Genomic DNA, 25,224 nt, shown 5'->3' with positions numbered 1-25,224 from the left:
GGTTGTCACAACAGGTATTTCCAATGTGGCAGCGTAAAAGATTTCATGTGCATATCAAAGTTAGTGTTGTATTGCACGCTAATGTTGAAATCATTAAACTAACGCTTACTTACTGATATGCTTCCTTTCATTTTTTTGTTTTGGGGACCTGGAGTGGAAGGAAACCCGTCCCGATGGGTTGTCTACGACTGAATCATGATGTAATGCTCCGCTCGTAGGCATGCCACCCTTCCTCCTCATTTATGGCAGGATTACGGCTTGGATATACTACCTTGATAAGTTCCCGGAATAACCACCGTGTGGCGCTCCCATCGTTCCGATTTGAGTTCTGTTTTTTTTGTTAAATTGGTACATCTGTTGTTGATATTCCCTTTAAATCTTAGTGTCATAACTTGACATTTGCAAAAGTTACGTAGCCAAGAGTACATCTATCTCTGTGTGTGTTGGCGATTTTTTACAATTGCAGAAATGGATTTAAATTTGCAACAACGAACTTGTATTAAATTTTGCGTAAAAAAACGGATTTAGTGGCGCACGGACGTTGGATGGCTTCCCACCCTGAGGGCGCGGGTTCAAATCCCGGCGGTGTTGAATATTTTTCAGAGGTATCTCGATCCCTACTTGAGGTGCTTTGTGGAGGGCACTTTGAGTGAGTACGGCGTCCGTCGGATGGGACGTTAAGCTGCGGACCCCTTGGTGCCTTTCGTAAAGAGTAGGCTAATGCCGACGCCGGGTTTCTCTCCACCCTTCATCCTTTCCTGTCCATCCCCTATGGCGCAAATGACCTTAGCTGTCGGTCGCCTCCCCTCAAAACTACTACGGACGTTGGAAATGTTGGAAAAGTGTTTCGGCAACGATTCTCTAAAAAAAACGGTCGTTTACCAGTGGCACGAGCGGTTCAGAAGTGGTCGTGAGTCAATCGAAGATGATGAACGCAGTGGCAGACCATCGACATCGAAAGTCGGTGAAAAAATTGATAAAGTAAAAGAAATGTTGGTCAATAACCGCAAATTAACCATCAGAGAAATAGCGGAGGACTTGAACATTGCCTATGGATCCGCCCAAGACATTGTGGTTAATGATTTGGGTTTCCGTCGTGTAGCAGCAAAGTTGGTGCCAAAAGACCTCAATTTCATTCAAAAAAGAGACCGTGTTGACGTCGCAAAAGACATGATTTGCGAGGCTGAATCCGATCCCACATTCATCAAAAGGATCATTACTGGAGACGAGACGTGGGTTTATGAGTACGACACGCAATCCAGACATCAGGCAAGTGAATGGCGTTCACCAAATGAGCCGAGACCAAAAAAACCACGTCGTTTTCAGTCAAAAAAGAAGGCAATGCTGACGGTTTTCATGGATTACAACGGTGTAGTGCATCATGAATTTTTGCCAGAAGGCCAGACAGTAAACAAAGAGTATTATTTGGGCGTTATGAGACGTTTGCGTGAAGCAATTCGCCGAAAGAGACCAGAAATGTGGGCAGAAAACTCGTGGATTTTGCACCATGATAACGCACCGTCGCACAGTGCTATCATTATTCGTAATTTTTTGACGAAAAATGCAACAAATACCATCCAACAGCCACCGAATTCACCTGATTTGGCTCCCTGTGACTTCTTTCTGTTCAATCGAGTTAAAAAACCATTACGGGGAACGCGTTTTAGCAGCCGAGAGGAAGTAATGGAAAAATCGCAGGAAGCACTGATGGACATACCGAAAACCGAATATAAAAAATGTTTCGAGGATTGGATCAAGCGCTGGCATAAGTGTGTTGCAGTCGATGGGGATTACTTTGAAGGGGACAATATAGATTTAGATGAATAAACTTGTATTTTTAATTTTCTGAATAAATTCCGGGAACTTTTTGATCAAGGTAGTATTATCGGATTCAGGTATGGTGGAGGTTATCTCATTTCACCTTCATTCCTAACATGGGCTAAACCTTAGATGCGAACCTATAATTCTGGTGCCCTGGTCGCTGCTGACGCCGGATGAGTTTCAATGCTGAGAGAGGAACCTTTCTTACAATTTACGAACCATGGGTTTTCATATTAAACCATCTTCTATGAATGACATCTTTAAAATGATCGAGTTATTTTTCTTGGTTTAGAATTAAGGATAGGTTGTTAATTACTTCGAATGTAGTAATTGTGTGAATCTAGTTAAATACGTTATTTTCGCTTATGGCGTCCCTATGAAAATACCGTTTTTGCAAAATGAATTTTCTAAGTTTAACGCAAATGTAACTTTGAAGTTATCATTTTCATGAATCTTACATTTTAAGAGATACTCCACATTCGTATGTGTATGTGAATACGATCAATCACTTTTTGCATCCTTGTAAGCAGCTTTTTAATACCAGCGTCGTACCTTTCTCCCGCTGCATCGCGAAGTCAACTGACGACTGCTTCTTGCACTTCCTTGCCTGACTTTAATTTCATTCCTCCAAGGTGTTTTTTGAAAGCAAGAAACAAGTGGTAGTCGTTGGGGGCAACGTCCGGGCCGAAAAGGAGGGTGGCCGATGGTGTCCCAGCGGAATTCATGGAGTGGGGTGGTCGTTTGATGTGACACATGTGGGCGTGCATTGCCATGATGCAAACACACTCCTTCGGTGAGACACCTTGTTGTAATCGAGGGCCTCCGACATAATATTCCGCACGGAGAAGTAGCCACTCTCTTCTTTAAGGCTTTCCTTTATCTCATGAAGGGTAATTCTCCGGTTATTGCGCACCATCTCGTCAATTGGAGCCACCGTTAATTCCGGCAAACTCCGCCGCCCCGACCGCTGCTCATCGTGGACGTTTTCCCGGCCATCAAAAAACTACCTGCACCATTTCCGCACGTTTTGATGTCCATACACTTCTCACTGTACACTTCCACTTAATGGCGATGAATTTATATCGGCGAAGCAGTCGTCAATTGGCTTCGCGACGCGGCGGGAGAAAGGTACGACGCCTGTATTAAAAAGCTGCTTACAAGGATACAAAAAGGGATTGATCGTCAAGGCGACTATGTAGAAAAATAGCTAAATGCTCAACCTTTCTAACAATTTTCGCAAAGTTGAGAATAAATTTTATTTTCCATGAAAAAATTTTGGAGACCTTACTTTTCAAATCGCACTTGTAAAATAAAAGGAATATATATGCGATGATGCCAGTCTATTTACATGACTATACTGGATACATTTGGCATGTTTTTTGTCTACAAAATATTAAGGAAACGAAGCCTAAAACCTGAAAATTATCCACCATCCTTTTCATTACTATTTGCAAGGACGAATGCATTAATGATACTAGCACTCAGGTTGAAAACCCCTGGTAAATATATGTTAATTTCATATTTTCAGTTCCGATTGTTTCTGATTTGAATACATGCCCTGGCCATCCACTTCTTTCTTTTCGTGAGAGTGACTTTTATTTTACCAAAGTGGTATAAATATTTAAGTAGCCCTTCAAGAATAAATTGAGTAGCTTCAGGCGTGATGTGGTGAAAGTCGAACAAAATGAATAACTGATCGAAGCACTTTTCCACTTGATAGCAAGTGGAAAAATGTAACGATCAGTTATTCATAATCTGTCAAGGTTTTATTTGCAACAATCTGAATGTTCACTTAGCATTGGCATTTGATACGTATTTAGAACAACTAATAAGCCGTCTTTTGTATGCATCGGTTTCGCTATTCATATTTTCAATCAAGAATATTGTTTTATTCAATCGGTGACCTTTTTCCTGAACCCGTCGTACTGGATATTCCTCTTTCTTCGTGTTAACCAAGATTTCGGTTAACCAAGAGTATATTGCCCACAGTCCAGGGTCCGCGCAATAGCCTTATAGTGCAAGTACAGCCGAATTACAGGAATATTCCGGACTAGAGTGCAGGCATCTCAATGTTCTGACCTTCAGTCAATGTTTGCATAAGTTACCGATTATCACTTAAATATCATGGAAAATGAACATAAAATTACAGCAGATTACGTAAAAATTAGCAGATTTTACGTTGATTTTGTAAACCCAAGACGAATGGTCGAGTTGAGAATACAAAACCGTACATTTGAGGTCAATCTCAGTATAAAATCAGAGAAAGAAATTATAAACAAGCTATTAAAATTATGTGCAAACATTTCGTGTGGACTGCTCTTTTGTTCAAGTTTATTTAAATACTGACACCGTAACTTAATCTTTACTATTAGTAGGTATATTTTAATCTACCTTGAGACTATTTTTTCACTCTCCTGCCTATCGAATGGTTCACAATTTGTGGGAACATGAGGGCTTTAATCATGTCTCAACCGTATCATTATCACTCTGTGAGAAGCAATTTGTGTTTTCATTTGAAACCTGATTCAGGTCCATCTAATTAGAAGGTAGGGCGAGTCATCATGTTTAGGGTGAGGCGTTGCGCCTATGCTAGATAATACCGCGCATGTTAGCGTTCATAGCGTAAAGAGGCCGCATACAAAATTAATGTCTTTGTATTAGCAAACACGCGTACATAATAAACTTTGATGGAAAGCCATACCTCCTTATATTTCTCCATACATTTTACTCCTCATTTCATAGGTATTATTCGACGTTTTAGATTGCGCACAGATAAATATTTTAAGCAAAATTTTCCTTCTCTAAGCTGATATATCAGTACGACCGAGTAATTATATTGCTTTAAAATACAGATTTTTGCTATTGATCATGATGTATTTTGTATACAAAATAGTGCATATCGCATTCACCTCGTGTTAAACCTCGGTATTATGAGCCACCAACCAAAGCGGAAGTGACAACGTGGTGGTGGATGATCGCGAATATACGCAGCGACCCTCTCTCAATTGTGTCGTATTTGTCCCCTGTATTCACCCGCCACAGCCAACCCATGCAAATGCAGAGCTATTGCTTTCCCCACAGAAGCCCCCGCTCATCTGATATCGCCGAGGTGAGAGCAATTAAACCTATCCTTTTAAGCCAACCTTAAGACGGACGTGGAGGTGGATGAATGGTCGACCTTGAGAGAGTCAATTATTCAGCCATAGCTGCGATATGGAAATGCCTAATCTCACGTGTAAGCCTCCCTCATCAAGGAAGGTTCTTCTTCGGAATACATGACCCTGGAATGATAACTGAGGGTTACATTCTCCCGTGTCGAAAACTTTACTGATTGAATATATTTATGCATATATATATCTGCCAAATTGCAAGTTTTTACACTTGTGATCTGCTCGATTCCGCCTTCCCCACCTCTATTGTGTTCGTCCTTTATATAGATTACTATCCATTTTTCCTTTTATCTATTTCCATGTGAATGAATATTTGTTCACTGTATGGTGGGTTTTTCATGTTTGAATTTGTATTTGGCCAATGAGGCTCGTCTCTTTCTTCTGGCTATGCGTGCCACGAAACGCACCGTTCGTATCCTTTACGACGTTGCATGATTGCTTACACACTGTCATTGTGTGTCATCTATTTCTCCTTTAGTGAGTGAAACAGTTCTCTGACGCCATCTCTTGGCCAAAGAATTTGGCCACTTGGTTGCAAAAAGACACCGCAGATTTCAGTGTAAATTACGTTTCCTCGATAGCTTAAGTGGTTAGAGCATCGGCCCATCAAGTCAAAAGATCTCCATCGCCCTTTTCCACCTTGGATTTAATATATATAAATAATCATTTTTTGATGAGCTCCCCGCCATCTCTCATTCCTGCCTTCAACCCTTAACAAGCCTAACTTACTATTTGCTCCGCATTGATATAGAAATTAACCCGTAATAAGAGGCACACCCCTATCTGGATCACCTTCCTTTCGCTGTCCATCCCAAATCACCATTTTCTATTCACACTTGCACACATTACCTTAGCTCATGGAATATATAAAAAATATATCTTCTGACAAGCTAGAAAATTACTGCTTACGGATTATTTAGCATCAACAAAAGTAGACCAACATGCATCTTTCGCAATTGATACCCCCTAAAACTATTTCAGTTCCTATCGATTGATCTATATTTTATTAACTGAAAACATTTAATTGGCCTGTTATATGACTTATTGATATTTTCTCAATCAGAATATTTTTCCGTTTTTCAGGTATGAAAACAATAAAATGTTAAAAACAATGGCCTATGAATCAAACCGATGTTTAATTTTTTCCGAAGGCACAATAAATAAAACAAGGACCTTTCTCGGAATTGTGATTTTTCTATTTCAACTACTTCCTTATACGTGAGTGCTCATCAAAAATATTTTTAAGCCTTTTCCTACTCTTTCTCTTCCAGTCTGCTCAACTACAACCTGATAGCGGAAGTGGAGGACTTCGCTTTCAATAACTCCGAAATCGCCAAACTGTGAGTAAAAACATTTCCATTCAAAAGAAAATCCATTGGTTTTCCTTCATATTTATATGTTTCTTATTCAGTCAACGTTCAAGAATTAGTCAATTGATCAATGTCTATCCCCGAGTACCATCTGTAATATGTTCGTGGAACTCGCGACGACTTAATTTGATGCAGTAACCATGCGTTCATGAATGCCGTTAGAAAGTAATGTAAGACTCAGAATTTTAAAACTGTTTTTACTGTTTATGATAAACATGTACTACTCTACCTCTGGCATATTCATGATAATATAAAAATTTCAGAAACAGTTGTTTCTAGATATGTCGTCCATAACTGCTGAATGAGAAGTCAAATGGCCAGATCAAAGGTAATTCAGGGTTAAATATATATTTATTTATGTTATATATATGTATATATATATATATATATATACATATATATACATATATATACATGTGTGTGTGTGCGTGTGCGTGTGTGCGTGTGCGCGTGTGCGCGTGTGCGCGTGTGCGCGTGCGTGCGTGCGTGCGTGCGTGTGCGCGTGTGCGCGTGTGCGCGTGTGCGCGTGTGCGCGTGTGTGCGTGTGTGCGTGTGTGCGTGTGTGCGTGTGTGCGTGTGTGCGTGTGTGCGTGTGTGCATGTGTGCGTGTGTGCGTGTGTGCGTGTGTGCGTGTGTGCGTGTGTGTGTGTGTGTGCGCGTGTGCGCGTGCGCGCGTGCGTGCGTGCGTGCGTGCGTGTGTGCGTGTGTGTGTGTGTCTGTATGTATATATAATTATACGCGCACATGTTTACATTACAATGTTGCATGAATACAGAGAAATGGCGAATCTGTAATAATGATCGTAAAGAAAATTGCAGCATTCGAAGGGACAAGATTCAAACTTGCAACTTTCGTATACATGTTTGAAACGCCTGTTCAATATTGTAAATATTTCAAACAAATCGCTTCTTTCGAGCCTAGTAGGCCCATCGTTCAAACAGTTTCGAAGTTATAATGAAGAAGAGAGGGTTCGGGCTGGAGATTTAAATTCCTTGAATACAAAATAGTAGGATAAAACAAACCTAAGAATGAATGAGGACAAAATGGTGGACATGAATGTTATCATTATATATCGGTAATGAGAAAGTAACATTAAGTGGTAGAGATCATCCGATCAATTTCAAGAAATCGCTCGATTTAATAGACTAAAGAATGAATGGCTGAATATAACAATAATCAAAACAATCAATCGCGGTCAGTTTGGTAAGAGACGGTAGAGTTCACCTATTACTAAGCCCGAAGGCGTACGATATTCAACCATCAGGTTGGGGGGGCAGTTTCTTACGGGGCCAGTTCCGTTCCCTCTGCCGGTTACGGTTTCCTAAGAGGATCTGGTACCCGAGAAATCACATAGCTGAGGGTGCTCAAAGAACTTTGCCCGGGAATCGAACTCGGGCCCTCTGGTCAGTTGTGCAACGCTTTACCCCATGGCTACTGCTACCCATGGCTAAGTATAGGAGTGTGTTTAGCATACGCGTCTTTTTTATTATTATTTTCTTAAATTTAATCTTAGTGCATACTCGTTCGCGAAGGATGGCAAGTCTTCTAAGCATTTTCAAATAATATTGAAATGGTTCACGTTGACTGCAAGTTTGCATGGCTACGATACTCTGGTAAGGGAGGAGAAGAGCTTGAAATTCTGGATATGAAGAAGTGGACGTGGTTAGCTGCGTAGATCAGAAAGAGTAACATAACACATTAATTGAGACGTAAACTAAGAAAAGGGATGTTTAAGATTACAGAGACTAAAATTTAGAGTGTTAAAATATGAAAAAAATAAGAAAATCCGGGAGAAAAAATGGCTGGGAGAAATTGATTTTACAATTCACGGCCTTCCTGATTTTACGGTGGTGTAAGTTTCCAGTGAACTTCCCCCACTCATCTCTAGTCCTTAGACAACTCTATTGCTTAAAAGCAAACACTTTAATAAACGTGACCAAAGGCATATTTGTATGCAGAGAAGATTTATTAGCTTTACTCGCTTCTGAGTGCCCCTAAAGTCCAAGGTAAAGTATTGAAATTTCTGATGCTATATTTTTAAGCACAAAAATAATTTTATTCGAAATATTCTGAAAGCAAAGAAATGCTGCTTACAATTCGTTTTCCTGGTAGAATTTTTGATTAACAGGAGCTGATTTATGTATTTATATTTTTAAGGCCAATGAGAAATTTAAATAATTAAATTCAAAGGAAAAAGTTATGTTTTTTCAATTTTAGAATGAGAATTACATCATTCATTCATTAGCTTTTCAACGATAACATTGGTGTTCATATGAGTATGTCCCAATTTTTTTCATGTATTGATTAATATTTATTTGTCTGCTTCCTTGACAGTAAAATTTTCCGTGGCCGTGGCACCTTCCTCTTCATGACAAATAATGAAATGCCGAACTAATCCGTGCTATGCGTCACTCGGAGTTATTCTGATGTTCGTAATTTCTATCCCATTCATTACGTTTCTCCAGAGACAGATAAGCTCTCTTTGCAATATCTTCTTCTTGGCTCCCCTTACCCCTGCAAATTTTATCCCTTTCGCCTCCTTGCGGAACACTAATTTAACTTATTTTCAATCAGCGGCGTCATATTTTTGCCCTAGATTGACTTTTCTTAGATACTTGATAAATTTTTTCAACATATTTTTGCCATTCTCTCTGCAACGTAACATGCATGTTTGGAGAATCCTATGCTCTTTTCTATTTTCTTTAATTCCCTTGACTCCCATTCGATTTTCTTTTTCAATTTCCTCGGTTAATGAAAAGCTGAAATTTATTTGTGTGGCCGTGCATACGAATCTAGCTGAATACTTGTCATTTTGCAGTTTGCTAATTCGATGTTTGTCAAATTAAATTTCAGTATTTCAGTTGTTAATATTTTAAACCAACAATAATTTTACCTATAATTTGAATACTTACTTACACCTACCTTACACCTACTTATCAAACACATTACAAAGACCCACAGATTTCAATCACAAGGGGTTTTACTCTTATTTTTCCTGCTACCTTAAATATGTGGAATACACACACCTATGCATGCAATGCTAAAATAAATGTCAATATATTTTTCTAATTGACCTCTACGTATAATTTTGTTGTTCGTTTTATTTTGAATATTCTCCATAGTGTTTCCGGCCCAAGTTACACCTGAATTCAACTTCAATTCAACTCCTTCAGGTCCACTCTCATTTCTAACCTATGACGGAATGGTTTACAATTATTGCAAGCGTTCTAATTTTGTATTACATGCGTTGTAATTTTACCCATATTTGGTTACATTACTGTTTCGTATTTATTTAAAACTTTCATCACTAACTATGTACGAGTGTGGACATAGTGATATACGATACAATATCTCAGCCTTGTCTTCTTGTCTTCGTCATAGCTTTCATCTTGATCTGCTGAATGTTTCAGGTTTTTACTCTCGGTAATGATCCTGGATGTATTCTTCGCACTTTGTATTTCCACTCTTTTCTTTTTATTATTTCATAAAATTTAATTTCCCTTTGAATTAACAACTTTATTCTGTTTTCATTTTTTCCTTCCTTTCCTTTGGGACTTCTCTTTATAGTGGCCTGGTTTTTCAATGCTTCATTCTTTGATTCTCTCTGTTTTCCCTGCCATGTGAATGGGTCAGCTTTTTTATCTCAACCTGATGTTATCGTATTGCTCGGTTCCTTGGTAGCTTTACTATCTTTCCTTTAATCACGATCTTCAGTAAGCTTTCCCGCCACAGTATGTGTAAAGTCACCTCCCTCTTCTCCTGGGTAGTGTCCTCAAAACGATTCTCTCTTCACTCACACACCGTTTTACTTCTTCAGTTGATTCTCTCTCCGTCCATATATTTCATTGCTCTCCGTTTGCACTGCACTTCTATATTCCCCAATTTTTTTGGGCTATATTCCTCACATCTATTGGAAAGAGTACTCTGTACATGAGTTATAATTAATATTGTACTGATTCATACCAAGTTCACCGATTCAAAGTCTTTACTCATTATCGTTATCAATGATCTTCTGGAGTTCGCTCCCTCAATCTAGAATTGTTCTAACGCCTCCTCTTTTATCATTCTCTTCAGAGGTTTTATCATTGTTTTCGTTCTGTTCCATTTTCCTTGTTCATCTTTTTCCAGTATATTTTCTTCTTTAAATTATAAATTCGACGTCTCAATTCATGCGAGCATCTCTTTACCTTCTTGATAAGTATTTGGTTAGCCATGAATTTTCTTTGATGCAAATCACAGAGACTTTTCCATTGTTTTTATCTCGGTCACCAATTTTTTTTACATTATCACTTCATAAAACGGTGGTAAAAATGCAATGCATACCTTACTAAATATTTACGATCTTCGTATTTCTGTCTCCGGCATTAATTCACTCTCGCCGCCGTCACTCTTCCTTCGACGCAATATCAGATCCTGTCCTCCGCTGGTCGCCTTCGGAGTTTATTGCTCTCTGTGCATGCTTTCAAAATCCGTCTGCTCCAGGCCATTTTATTTCCCTTCTTCGTCGGTTTTCTCACTCCGATCGGCTTCCTTTCATGGGTCTTTAAGACGAGCGCAAGTTATCATCGTCGTTATGAATGCGCGAATAAATAAAATGTTTTCACGTCTTTAAGTTTTGTGCCACGGAAGCCATCACGTCTAAGAACTATTAAAATACAACACATATGAACGATGAGAAGAGCGTAACTGATCTCAGAAAATAGGAAAAAAGTGGATATATGATCGGTAAAGAGGTTACTTCGGTAATAATAGTCAACGGCAAGATTTAAAAAAATAGCGTAGATGAATTTCAGTACCGCATTGAGATTCCAATAATATCGTCTCTGGTACGGCGAATTGTCAATCCATTGAAATTACGACCACCGAATATTCCCGAAATCTTTCAACTTACGTAAAAAAAGGCTGATCAAAAAGGAAGACGATGTTTATATCTTTCAAAAACTACAAGTCAATTGCCTTGCAGAGTACCAGGTATTGAAGTAAAATGTGTTTATTGTTCCATGGAAGGGCAGTTGTCAAAATTAAATTACTTTTCCTATTATGAGCCATCAAATACAACAACGTATTAACGAAGCTGCTAGCTAAAGAAACCGAGAATAAGATGTATATCAAAAAGCATTGGCCATAATGTGAATTTTGGTGGTAATTATAATCTTATTAATATACTATAATTGGAGCGCACAATATAATCTAATCAGGCGAGAAAAGCTAAGAAATCCCAAAATCTTTCTTCAGCATATTACCAGTGACTCCCTGCAAAAAATTGGTATAAGGAATATTAGGGCGATTATGATAGCAGGAAGTTTTCGGTAATACACCTATTTCCAAAATTCAAAGAATTAACCGCGCAATGTTAAGGAAACATAGAAAGTATTTCTTAATTACATTATTCAGGCGATTGAAAATTCAATCTATAATGAAAATATTGAAAATTAAACTACTACAGAACCTACGTGGTATAACATCGAACAGCATAAATTCTAAAGGTATCAAAGATTTTTCATGAAAAATTGAAAAATAATCGTTAAAGTTTTCTGAAGAGTTAACTAAACTTGTTATTGGCAAACTTGAAAAAGCCCAAGTCGTTGGTCCAAAGAGACTTTCGAAAAACGCTGATTGAGTTAAAAATTAAAATTTTAGGATAATACTTTAACAAAAATACTGCATTATTCTTGATGCGTATGAAGGAGATGTGGGGGAATTTCTTTTCGTCCGTTCACGAAAAAACGGGAAAGATCAAAAATTAAAATCTAATTAAGTTAAAGCTAACTTCGTTCAAGGCGTATTTTAATAATGGAAAAAGAAAACTACCGCAGAAGAACCTCGTCAATACAAGGAGCCAATACATGAAATGGCATCGTGCCGTGGAATAATGTGTTGGTTGTAATCACTTTGCCCTAATTAACGTCAATGCTCCGCTCAAATGCATGCTTTTTAAAACAAATCTAGCGTGAAAAGCAATTCTTTATTTGAAAAGAGTATGTAAAAAGATATTAGTAGCTCACAAGGTAACTAACAATTGTAGAGCAGTCAGTGTAATTCCTATTTTAAGTGCGACGATAAAGAAAAATCCAATGACTATAGACCTATCTCTTAAATTCTATTTCTTGCAACGCCTCAGAACACATAACTTTAACTGCTATGGGACACTTCAATAGCAAGTATGTGTTAACAAAAAATACAGTGAAAATGGCCCAAATATGCAATAACATACACATTCCTATTTTACCTGATTTTACGGTGTCGGTTGGATATGATGTAACTTACGTATTCCTAGATGTCGACAGGCCTTTCGACAAGTGCGCCTTTATGCATAGAAATTTTGACTTCTTTTTAAATGTATAGATATGATTTTTTCGAAAGGCAATAGTTCCTACCAATCTTTGACAGCATTAATCAAACCCTAATCATTAATATGAAATCCAAGGTATCTATAAAAAGTTTCTGAAAGATATATTTATTTCAAATATTGTTTTAATGCCTCAAAATTCTTCAACGTACATCCCGTGAGCGTCGGCACACGTTTGCAAGTGGTTTTTCCACGACTCTAAAGTTCTCCGGTGGGTGGATTTCGGAAGGTCCTTAAGGGTACACGTACAAGCTCTGTGACGGCACTAAGGGACTCATGGTGCCCCTTAATGGAGGACAAAATTGATGGCCTACCGTTGTTCAATCGTAGTAGTAGTATTTAGGGGAGGCGACCGACAGCTGAGGTCATTTGCGCCATAGGGGATTGACAGGAAAGGGTTGAAGGGTGGAGAAAAACCCGGCCTCGTCGGCATTAGCCTACTTTTTACGAAAGGCGCCAAGGGGTCCGCAGCTTAACGTCCCATCCGACGGACGTACTCACTCAGTATGCCCTCCACAAAGTACCTCAAGTAGGGATCGAGATACCTCTGAAAAATATTCAACACCGCCGGGATTTGAACCCGGGCCCTCTGGGTTACAGTACGGTAGCCACCGCACCATCTCGATCCTCTGTTCAATCGTTCGATGAATATCGTGCCTACACCGGGTCACTCGACAGGGGTCCACTAAAAACACGATCTATACTGCACGAGCAATCGAAGGCGATTGGCGCTTGGCGCGTGCTTGAAAGTGAGACCCCCACGAGCGAGCCTGCGCGATGCAAGCGCAGTGTGTGACGTACAGTCACGTCAGAAAAATATATCTTCCGGTACTTTTTATACAAACTATTTATACTCGTACTGTACCTTTGGGTAAACATTTACGGCGAAGATTTCCGAACATTAGTTGACATGAAGAGACCATTGGTGAAATGTGATGATTCGGCTCATTCTCTATTGTGAGTCTCATTCCCAGTACTTATTTGGCATCCTTCGATGTACGCTCAAAAGGGAATTCAAACGTGTATAATTTAGGGCAGCGAGAGGCGTTTGAAGCAATGAAAGCAAACAGATCAGTGTTACAAAAGTGTTAAATAAATTATGGCGATATTTATGATTAAATTGAAATTTTTTATAGGTTTAATCTCTCACGTCAATTTCAGATAAATGTTTTGAGGACTTCTGGCAAATTTTTAAGGCCTTATTTTACTATGAATGACAAGACTTTCCAAAATCAGGTCATAGAGATGGATAGTAAAATGGAAAGGTTTAATATGTCATTTTTTCGAGATCGGTAGGAGAAAGAAACAAATACGGACTAAATCAATTAGGCATTAATAGTACCCTTAGATAGAAGAGAATTAATAGATTTTATTTGTTCGTTTTTGTAGGTACGGATATCTACGGTACCTACAGAGTTCTTCCGGAAAATAAGTGTACTGAGCTCAGGAAAAAAAATTTATTACACTTTTACATATCTTAAGCTAATATTCCTCAAAATAGGACCCTTGTGAGTCGATACACTTGTTCCAGCGGCGTTCCCATTCCTGGAACGCTCCCGCGAAGGCATCATCGGGAACCTCTCGAAGACTCGTCGTCGACCTCTTCTCTGCCCTCCACGAACATCTTGTGCCACCGAAAGATCATGTTTCTGGACATGGCTGACTCCCCGTAAGCCTGGTTAATCATACCGACAGTTTCGGTAGACGATTTCCCAAGCTTTACCGCAAATTTGATGGAATAACGCTGCTCCAAAAACGCGTTCCGTGACGTGGGTCGAGCGTGGAGGTTCGCGTTAACAGAGCTCCTCGCTACACCACAGCTCAGAGCCGACTGCCTTTTTCAGCGTCGATTGCCAACATACCCCCCTCCAATCGCAGCCCGTCAGAGCGGTGTTGGGCGCGCCTGGAGCGGCGCGCCCAGCCCAGGAGTCAGTACACTTATTTTCCGGACGAACCCTGCATTCTATTGCCCGTTACTTGCTCTCGAAGGGTGTCAATATTTTTTTTATATTCCCTCTTTTTGCTCGTTTTTTTAAATTTTCAACTTAATAAAATATTTATAGATGACATAATGGACGTTTTGTCACCTTTTCGCATGTTTCTTTCCTTCATGGTGATTCGTGAGAACACTTCATATGACACCCATCATTTTCCCATTCGCTAATATGAATATTTTTCGCCTTTCATACAACTTGTGCAACCAAAACCCTTCGCTTTACTATATGCATATGAATGTTGTGGAATCTCTCACTACAACTCATTACCACAACAGTTTACAGGAAATTATGTAGGTTTAGTTTTGAATGAAGTGATTATTGACAGTACCGCGAATCACTGGGAGGAAAGTCGCAATACCAGTGGCCACATATGACTCTACAGAGGAATATTGTGTTACCTATAGCTATCTGGCTAAAAATGAGATTCAGTATCAAATCAATCGATTTAATTCTGTGAAGCTCCTTAACTTATTTCAGTTTGGCGGATGTTCGTCATCCAAAAGACCCCATCCGGACATCTAATCTGGGAATTGCTTTACCTCTGGAGCAATTTGCCGAAAGAAATGCCATCAAGACATTCTTGTGAATGCATACCTGAGTCATTGTCAGAGACTATCGCCTCTCATACCCTCCCACATTCCAATTACGAAGCCGATTCACTGAGTGTTGCTGTCGCCTGCGGCAGTTTATCATGTATCAATCGGCTTGATCTGCGCCACCAGTGGAGGTTTGGTTAAGACTACTTTCCACCAATAGAGCCATATCGTATAGCGACATTTTCATGTATTATTAAAGCACCATTCCAGAAAATACCATGAAATGTTTCAATAAGTACAATTGCATTTGATGAAAATAGATGAACTCAACTGGACTCCTGCTTGGGTGCTCTACAATACATTTTCGTAGAAAAATTATGGTCCAATGATAGCACCACCATGAGAAAAAACATATTATACAATGAAAAATACATGAGAGGATATTTAGAGTGTTTCCTTTTTCAAATAATGATCTCATCATCATAGTTTCAGGCTTTCAATTATTTGCCCTGCTCAGCAATTCTTAACTGGTCGTCTCTCAAGAATGGCATTGTGAATTAGGGTTTTCAAGTATTTATTAGCACGTAGTAATGGGTATTGGTTGCCTCAATGTATTGGCGCGGTTTTTGGTGAACTTTTATTTTGGGCGTGTGCATTATTAGTTTGTGCATGAATACTATGTTGGTATTGATGGCTTTACGTCGATTAATTGTGCATGTAAATCGATCTCTGAGGCAAGATGATCAACCTCCGGGAGTTGGTTTAAGGAAATAGAATAAATGGGTCAAATGTTATGCATACATTTTCCATAGGTGACCGGATTTTAACTTATATTTGTCATTGACGTCATTTGTGTTAAAGGAAATGGCGTAGAGATTTGGATTTAATTTTACTGGTTAACAGTGAAAACTGAGGGTTTTCTGGTTGAGACAAATGTAAATATTCGAAATACCGAACTCGCTGTGGAGTTGCCTATTTCTGTAGGACTCTACATGGATCGAAATTTGTTGTTTTTTTATTCTTGTGATTGGGTGATCTGGTAGGATATAATAAATAAAGTTTAAGTTTGACTGGCGTCGATGGAAAAACGAACGAAGGAAATCTATGGGAGTATTTTTTTCATTTCAATAATGGGATGCTTTCCCTAAACAAGTAAAAAGGGCTCTCTTTGCTGTTCTGAATTGACTGGTTAAAAATGATGAACATTTTTAGCTTTTGTCTACGTTGACGACTAAACATTTCATTCAAAGGACTTTGGTATGTATATCTGCGATTGCAAGTCCTGAATGATGACATTGTGCTTGATGCTGATGCTTGCCAAACATATCGGCCCGTGACGCTTGAGAGACGGCGAGATTATTTTTTATTCTTAAAGAATTCAGTAATTCAGTGTTAGCTATTTTATCCTGAAACTTTGGGCTGCAATCCAAACGGAATTCTTTTGGTGAGAGTGATTTAAATTAAGCTTCTCGCAAAAAGTCATGTAAGGCTTTGATTTCTTCGTATCATTGAATCTGACTTTGCATATAAATTTAAGCAATGCGTTTCAGGAAATCTCGAAATGTGCGATTTCGCTTCTTGATGAGTTTGCGTTTATGCATGGGAAAAAAGAAAGTAGGAAAATTTATAAGGCTCATGTGACCCCTGTTATGCAGTTAACTATAATGCGTTTTTAATTCCCCTACATCCACATAATACCCCGCAAACTGCCGCAAGGGAGTGTGGCGGGGGGTGTCAGGTCACCACCTGTAAAAGGGAACAAAACTACATGCAAAATCAACCCATACATGCAAACCTTTACCCACAGTGGCGTAAACACTCGTGCAAAAATCCTTTCATTCTACACACATGCCAATACATACACTATTATCTACCTAATGCTTAGGATGCAAAAGAAATTTATCCAATAACGCGCAAGCTAGAATTTGAAAAACAAGAAGGCGAAATTCCACTACCACATGGACATGTAACATACAACGGTCTCCTCCCCCAAAGACACAGGTAGGGAATGCGACCCAACCGAGCAGGTAGCGGGGGTCCCTGACGCTGCGTCCATTGTCCGAGAAAATAGACCTGATAAAAGATGTTCAAAGAAAGAGATGTGGACGGTAAGAATACTTCAACATTTTTCTTAGTTATATGAAGGCGTTCTAATGAGTTCAGTTTGCATCAGGTCTCAATAAAAATGTCAGAGAACGGGGAAAGGGTCTGACGTTCTTTCATGAAGAACTGTTGTGGTGTGTGGAATGAATGTGTTACAGCTAACTAGTTAGAGTTAGTTTTCAGCTAACTACATAGAATAGTTAATTGAAAATATCGAGTTACTTCACTAACTTAGTGCCCGTAAGCAATCAAATTCGGCTTAAAGCCTCTTTATTACCATCTTTGAAGCTCATTTTATCTTTCTACGGTGCTAAAAGTCTACCTTCGATGATCGATATATTCAAAAGCACCAAACTTTTTGGGTCATTTTCATACAAAGTTGCTGTTGTCTTTTTGGAATTTAAAATGTTTTGTTTGCTGGCAATTTAGCTTAACCTAATTCCTCAACGTCAAGAGCATTTTGTGTGCGGAGATTATATTGATGAACCTAGCTTGGATATTGTAGATACTCAATTAGTGTTGAATAATTACGGTAAGGTTTACTTCTTTACTCAGTTTTAATAAAATGTGTCAATTTTTAAAGCGTAAATTTTTTAAAGATGACGACACAAACGATCTAATCCGAAAACTCTTCTCGTAGTCTGCATAAAAAAATCGATGCCAGGAAGGTTCAATAAAACTCCTTCCAGTGAAATTCCGTGATTTACAATTGAAATTTGTTGATGGAAAAATTTTGCAGAACCGCAGTAAAAAATTCACACAATCAAACGAATCAGGTGCCAAACATTAGCAAACGTGTATGATGATGGTGCCAGTGATTACCATCATATGTCATCTCACCTGATGACAACATTAATTCATTGAAACCCGGGTCGTATGAATAATTAACAGTAAATGAAATTGTCCTGCAAATATGTTTCCAAGGACAAATTACATGCAAGAATAATGTGAGAGTGATAGTTATTCATTTTCAGAGATAAATTTATGTCAATGAATTTGACTTTAAATATGAAAATGTAGACATCCATTTAATCTCTATCACACGCTATTGAAAAAAAGTCACGCGCCATTCATTCAATTCATCGCTTTGATAATTAAGGATTTTGACATCTTTAAATTCTTCTGTATATAAAGAAGATCCATGTCGACCTTGGTGGTGCAATGGCTTGCAAACAGGCGCGCAAGCGAAGATTAAATAGCCTTTGGAAAGGGGAGAGGAGCAAGCGATACCATTGCCATGGTGAGAACGTCAGGAGAAAGGAACATTGAATGTAATGAGGATGTCATCTATGTAGTGCTTTGAGATTTTTAGAAATCGTTTGACCGTGTACGATGATCAATTTCAATTTTAGGCATTACGTATTCTGGGAGTAGGCTTGGAAATATGCGACTTATTTGTAATTTGTACATGAATCAGACGGTTCAGGTATGGATAACAGGGTAAGGACCGAGACGGATATGGATTGGTATGGGAGTGAGATAGGGTGGTCCGTTATCGTGTTGTTTAACATATGTAGTGAGGAAATGTTAAAGGAAGCAAAGGAGTGCTTGAACACATGTAGGTCGCAAGAATATTGTCAGGATTTCAGGTAATCAGGAAATGGAGACTCAGACAGCCAATGGATTACAATCACTATTGAATGCTTAGCAGCAGCTATGCCTCAATTATCGAGTGATGACTATTAACTGAAACAAATCACCTTCTCTTTAAGCATTAAAATAGAAGGAAATAAACTAAAGCAGGTGGAGCACTTAATGCATTAAAGTAGTGTTTTAGAGGAAAAGGGGGCATAGTGTTAGGGGTGTTAGTAAAAGAATCGCGTTACTGAAGGAGAAATCTGAGAATCGAAAGCGAGAACATTAAGTCATGACGTGAAAAACAGAATAGTAAATACGCAAAAAGAGATCGCATTGATTTACGAATGAAATATCTGGTATATTCTACTGTTTCAGGCTTCACTTCGCGGAAGTATTTCATATCCATATTAAAACGACTTGACACTTTTGCACAGATTTTTATTATGAGGTACAACGCGTTTCACCGATTTCATCGGCATCATCAGGTACAAATATACTCAACAGCAGTGCGAGAATACATACGCTCAGGACGGAGTGGGGGCGGGGAGGGGGTGGATGGGCCTGAGAGGGGAGGGGGCGATAGGTTGCGTTGAGGGGTTGGTTTGACCAATTCCAGGCTGGTTTCCCTGAAAGGAGTGGGGAGGGGGACGGGGACAGTTGCTCGTCACAAAGGGTCGAGTTGGGGTTTGCTAGGTGCCTCCGTATCTCCATTTGCTCGAGAGCGTCCATTTTAAATTCTTTTGAGAGAACATGTAATATTTCTGGTTTTACGATATCAGAAATCTTTAGAAAGTTTTCCGCATATTTTTACGACTCTGCGGCATGGAAACAAGACTAAAAAGTTAGGCTAACTAATGTTTTGAGGAACTTCAAGATGCCGTCATCGGTTGGCTGCGATCTTAGGCGGCATAATGTTATGCTGAAGGAGCTCAAAGATATGACAAATGTTTTAATCTATTTGGCAAATATGTTTAAAAATAGCTGATATATTTATTTTTGAAATGAAAATAATAATTTCTTATTATCTTTTTAAATTTATTTTTATCGCATAACGGAGATCAATTTCAGGACAGGCCTCGTAATTACCACACCGACTGAAAATGGATTGAAAATTTCATAATTTTACCAGCCCAGATGCTTATGAAATCATTTGTAAATGCAGGTTTGACCAGAAAAATTACCTATAAGAGAGGAAAGTTCACAGCTTGAAAAAAGATAGACAGCAAATTCATTAATGAATTTTCAAGTTTAGAATTTACTTTCTGTTTCTTTTTGTTATCGGAAGAAGGTATCTGCAGTTTACTCATGAAAAACTAGCTTATATTTGTGAGAGTATTTGTTTTCAATCCCCCAATACTTCAAATATTGCCCGTCTAGTTGCTTGTGAACAATTAGATAGTACTTACCAGACGTTTTTTACGCACACGAAAGCAGAGAATATTACAAGGCCGTTGGCGAGATAGTTTCGCCGTTCCCCAAGGCATATATATTATTTCACCCTCAAGGCATTTCTGCATCGCCGAATGTATCCAGGATAATTCTGCAGGACTCCAATTGGATGGAAAAAAATTCAAAGAGTTCTCTGCAGGATCGTTTCATTACGGAATGCAGTAATATGCCGCACCAACATGAGTGAACACTTTATTACCCGATGAAAAGATTTTATGATAAATATTGGGAAACATTCCTGGAGAGTGGTTAATCCTTCCCTCCTGAGGAGTCGGGGCGCATTATATCCTGCGTCGAAAGGAGGATGCTCATTTTTTTTCAGTTCTCCCACGCTAAATTTTCCACTCTATCTCCAATATCCAAATCAATCACGGAACGGCAAGTGAGGCGACCGCTTCCTTTCTCGCTCCGAAACACACGCGACACCCAATATTTCTCGCACCTTCCTCTCGTGACAGACACCCTATTGATCACTCGGATCCTGTCCGAAATTTGGTCCGTTTCCAACGGCCTCGTTAAAAATGTCACCCTCGTGATAAGCGCCCGCCCGCGCGCATTAATTTTTGAAGCCTAATATTTAGCACGGCCCACATGTTTGCGGACACAAAGGGCCTTCCTTGACAAAAAGGAACGTCATTTTCCTCACTCTTCGTATAATACGATATTTCAGTTCATTTATTTCCTCAATGAAAGTGATGGGCACTCAAAATTTCTCTACCATTTTTGAAAAAAAAAATTGTGCATCATTTTTTGTGCAAAATTTTAACAGTGATTGAGTCAACCCGCCAACGAAAAAAGTTTTTTTCTTTAGAATGAAAGACGGCTTCAATGATTTGGGTATATTTGGTTTTAGTATGTATACTATCAATATTTCAAGTATTTACTTCATGAACATCTATAGATAGTGAACGTATCATGTATAATTCTTCCAGGAAAGTCAAGATAAAGGGGCCAAGTTAAAATACCCCAATCTCGGTGAATGACTTCTTCATCGCACAAATCGTCCTGAATTCACGCTCGCGCTCATTCATGTCGGGATGCTATCATTTCAGTCGATAATCTGTCATGGTAAATTTATTTAAAACCAATTGGAAACTGTTCGGAAAACGGAAGTAGAGTTAGTTCAATAAGTTATAAATGCATAGGGAAGAAGTGCCCTCAGCTTCCCAAGCAGCGCCGACCTCTAAAAGCGTTTTTAAATATTGATACATGCTCCCCGAATGTAAAAAACCATCATAGTATATTACAGCAATGGGCGTAAAAGAAAATTAACATATCCTATCTTCCCAACGTGGAATTCCAATGAAAAAGTACCGCTTTATGGATAATCCTATAAAATACAAGGGCAAAAGAGAAGAATAGTAATGCAAAAATTACTTCACCTGGCAGTATTTTAAACTTTAATCGTCCATAATTTGCTATTAAAACAGGGATTCTCCTTAATTAGCTGTAATTTTGAGACCATTTTATTCATTCGTCCGACTAACCAAGGCATTATACATAATTATCTGTAATCACTACAGCATTTCGTTTCTTTTTCTACATCTACATCTGCATGATACCCTTTAAGTCACTGGCATGAATTGCGACTGGGAGTGCATCCTCATTAGGTATGCTTATTACTCAACTAGGTATCCTTGAATAATGTAAATGAAATACTAGGAGTTAGAAAAACATTTCAAACTACATTAGAAACGACTACGAGTATAAAATTTGTGGTGAAAGGACAATCATATTTAGAACAAACATTGTACAAGAAAGGATATAAAAAAGGGTAACCTATTAAGTCAATGCTATTTATCACGTAGTTGATGTAATATTAATATATTCTCTCTTCTTGGAAATCACGACACCTTATCCGTTTTGAAATATATCTCTCTGATCTTGAAGGTAAAGGTCTTCTCTTCCATTTTGTGACTAAGTTTTCAAGTATGCCTCAAAGTGCGTCTTCAGAAAACCGTCTCAAATTTGCTTAAGTTTTACAGCCTATATTCAGTTTTGGAGTAGCCCCCCTGTAAATCCTTCAGCCAACTCTTCTCTTTGCCGTAATCACTGTAAACAAAACCTATCTACAGTCCACACGATCGAATTCGTGTATTAAGCTTCCTCAAGAGAAACCCAAATATTATCCGCAGAGATAGAGATGATACTTTGAGCATTTAGGAAATTTAAAATGGAGTAAGCTTAATAATTATTGCTCTGAAGGCAAACAGTCAATTGCCCAGGTATTTATTTCTTTATACTGGAGAATGTGACAGGCAATAACAGTAAGGCGATGTTTTGAGATTAGGCAAATAGCCGATGTGGAAAATAGTCCATTCAATTTGGCCCATTTTTGGAAGTGTATATGAAAAATACTAAGGAATTTCGAATAGGTTTATTTGAAATGTACGAGGCATTCATTTTATTCAGAGAGTTCATATTTATTTACTCTCATAATTTACTTTACAAAAATTTTATCTTTATTTATTTTATTTTATAATGCATTGCTGTCTTCTTTGCTTATAACCATGCAGATATGGTGCAATTGTTATTGCGTCAGCAGAAGCCTTTTCACGACGAAATACGAATACTGTCCCCTCAAAACATTTTTGCATTTTGGGAATAGAAAAAGGTGGCAGGGGGAGGACAACTGAAACTAACATAACTGGCACCATATGCACACTTCGACGATCCGCCAAGCACACACGACTCGTTAGGTCTCGGGCAACTAGCGCCGCTAGTGAACAGACCTATAGTCCGTGTCATGGTCGCCAGATTGCACCAGTTCGCGTATTTATTGGGCTGACTACGAATATAATTTCCCCAGCTAGTCGCTAAAGATTAAAAAAGGAACTTAGTGGGCTAGTAATAGGTGTAACATATTTGTGGTATGGTAAGTAGGACCTTCTGAAGAATGAATTAGCACAAAGATACGTAAAACCCTTTTCAATTCGAGCTGTCCGAAGCCGCTGCACCTGATGGTCGAAGAGCGTATGCCCCAAAACTTCTTCCTCACTCGAATTTGAATAGCCCTGGGCTGGTGTCGGCCGGGGGAGGGGAGAGAGGAGGTTGGGTACCGCGAACCGCAGGAGGAAGTGTTCCCATCGGCCTGTTGCGGCCGATGGCTATCGACCGGGCACCCGAGACTGTGGATGTATATGCATTGAGACGAATGATTCGGTGAAAAGAAGAGGAACATTGAGTTTCCATCTCCCAGGAGGGCATGACCGCATAAAACTTCGATACGGATCTTCTCCCGAGGCAGATCTCTCGAGGCGAGACCAACCATCCGTTTCAATGAGTTCCAGCTCACATTCAGCATCAAAAAAGGGCATTTCCTTTCTGTTATCCATCCCTATTCCATCTTTTGGATGATTTATTTTAATGTGTAGGTGCGAGCGAAATAAGAATCGTCCTAAGCTTGGTTGGGGATAATTTTAAAAGCGCAATTTTCCCAATAATATTGTAAAGGTGGAGGCATTGCTGGTACAAGTTGGTGTATTATTATAAGTACCACGAGTTAGCATTACTATCAGGGTAATGCATTCAAATTGAAATATTGATATGGATAATTGAAATTGTAAATGGTTATCATTCATTACCTTGGTGGTAAAAATCCAGTTTAAACTTCTACAACCTCAACTTAAGATGTTTTACTCAGGAGCTACGTAGGTTCCCTTTTCATTGATTCAGGGGTAACAATTTTTAGCCAACTACAAACATATTTTTCGTCGTCTCCGATGCCTCTGAAAATTGATGTCTTGTCCCTATTTTTGGCCTTAAATATAGTGAAGAATGAGCAATATGACAAGAAAAATGTTTCCCTGAGAAATAAGACGTTTTGAACTTTGGAGTTAATTTCACGAAGCAATTAACACTGTATGGTGTCATTAAGTTAGTGACGTTACATGTAGTTCCGAACGGAAAGCTCAAAAGAAGCCAGGCATTTAGTTACCTTGAGTCTAAATTTGTCAAATAATATACGAAATTTCTATTCAGCCATCTAGATGGTACATTACCTGCTAAAATGTGTCCTGAGAAATGTGTGAATTCATAGTCGATATTCTCCTTTTGAGGCATAATAACTTTTGAAGTTCCTCATCGTTCAATACCATTAACATTTATGAACGCAAATCATCATTTCTGAATAATGATAGAGTCTTTAGAATCCATAGCTACTGGCTGCGCCATAGAGAGCACCAGGCTGAAATAAGGATATTGGGCGTCTACAGCTGAGCTACCAGGTTTGTTGGGATTCTAACATTTTATTATGTTGTTTGCGACTAACTTGTTACAGAGCAGCCTCTTCTAACTTTCCACTTTAACAGTAATTTCTTAATTGACATGAGGTATTTTGAACAATAGGTTGTTTTGGGAATACCTGCAAAATACTCAATTCCCCTTTGAGTTCTTAAGTTAACTAGACTTGCCTTAATTTATGCAGTACCTAGGAACATTTAAAATATTACAATAAATACATGATACAATAATGCACAGAGAGATTATTTTCCATTAGCTGGATATACATTATTTTACACAGTAAAAAAGAACATTTAAAATATTACAATAAGCACATAATACAATGACGCACAGAGAGATTACATGCTCGCCATCTTCCTGCATACAAGTGGCCAGGGCTCTTCTTTTCGCAGTCTGGTACACCAGAACGTTGAATCATCTGTTATTTCTTAACATATCTCCTTGGAGACGAAAGCGTTTTTTTACACCGCCGGTGCCTGATAATATGTACATCTTGAATGCTGCCTTAGGGATTCCTTTTGCTCACTCTTCGTAAAATTGCTGATGCGAAAGAGGGATGACTGCAAAATGTAAGCCAGTGGACTGAGTGAGACCTTCATGGCTGGAAAA

General features: G+C 38.7%; 1 protein-coding gene across 1 annotated transcript in view; it reads left to right on the top strand.

The window, feature by feature from the left end:
- Positions 1–25,224, top strand: part of LOC139695781 (lutropin-choriogonadotropic hormone receptor-like) — a 484,244-nt gene that overhangs the window by 295,717 nt on the left and 163,303 nt on the right. Inside the window, exon 7 of the mRNA XM_071594568.1 lies at positions 6,263–6,331. Coding sequence (XP_071450669.1) covers positions 6,263–6,331 — 69 coding nt within the window. The remainder of the gene's footprint in view (positions 1–6,262; positions 6,332–25,224) is intronic.

The sequence above is a fragment of the Hetaerina americana genome, unplaced genomic scaffold (genome assembly GCF_022747635.1).
Source record: "Hetaerina americana unplaced genomic scaffold, ioHetAmer1.1.p SCAF_63, whole genome shotgun sequence".
NCBI lineage: Eukaryota > Metazoa > Arthropoda > Insecta > Odonata > Calopterygidae > Hetaerina > Hetaerina americana.
The sequence above is the reverse complement of the archived record's forward strand: the minus strand, read 5'-3'. Positions and strand labels throughout refer to the sequence as shown.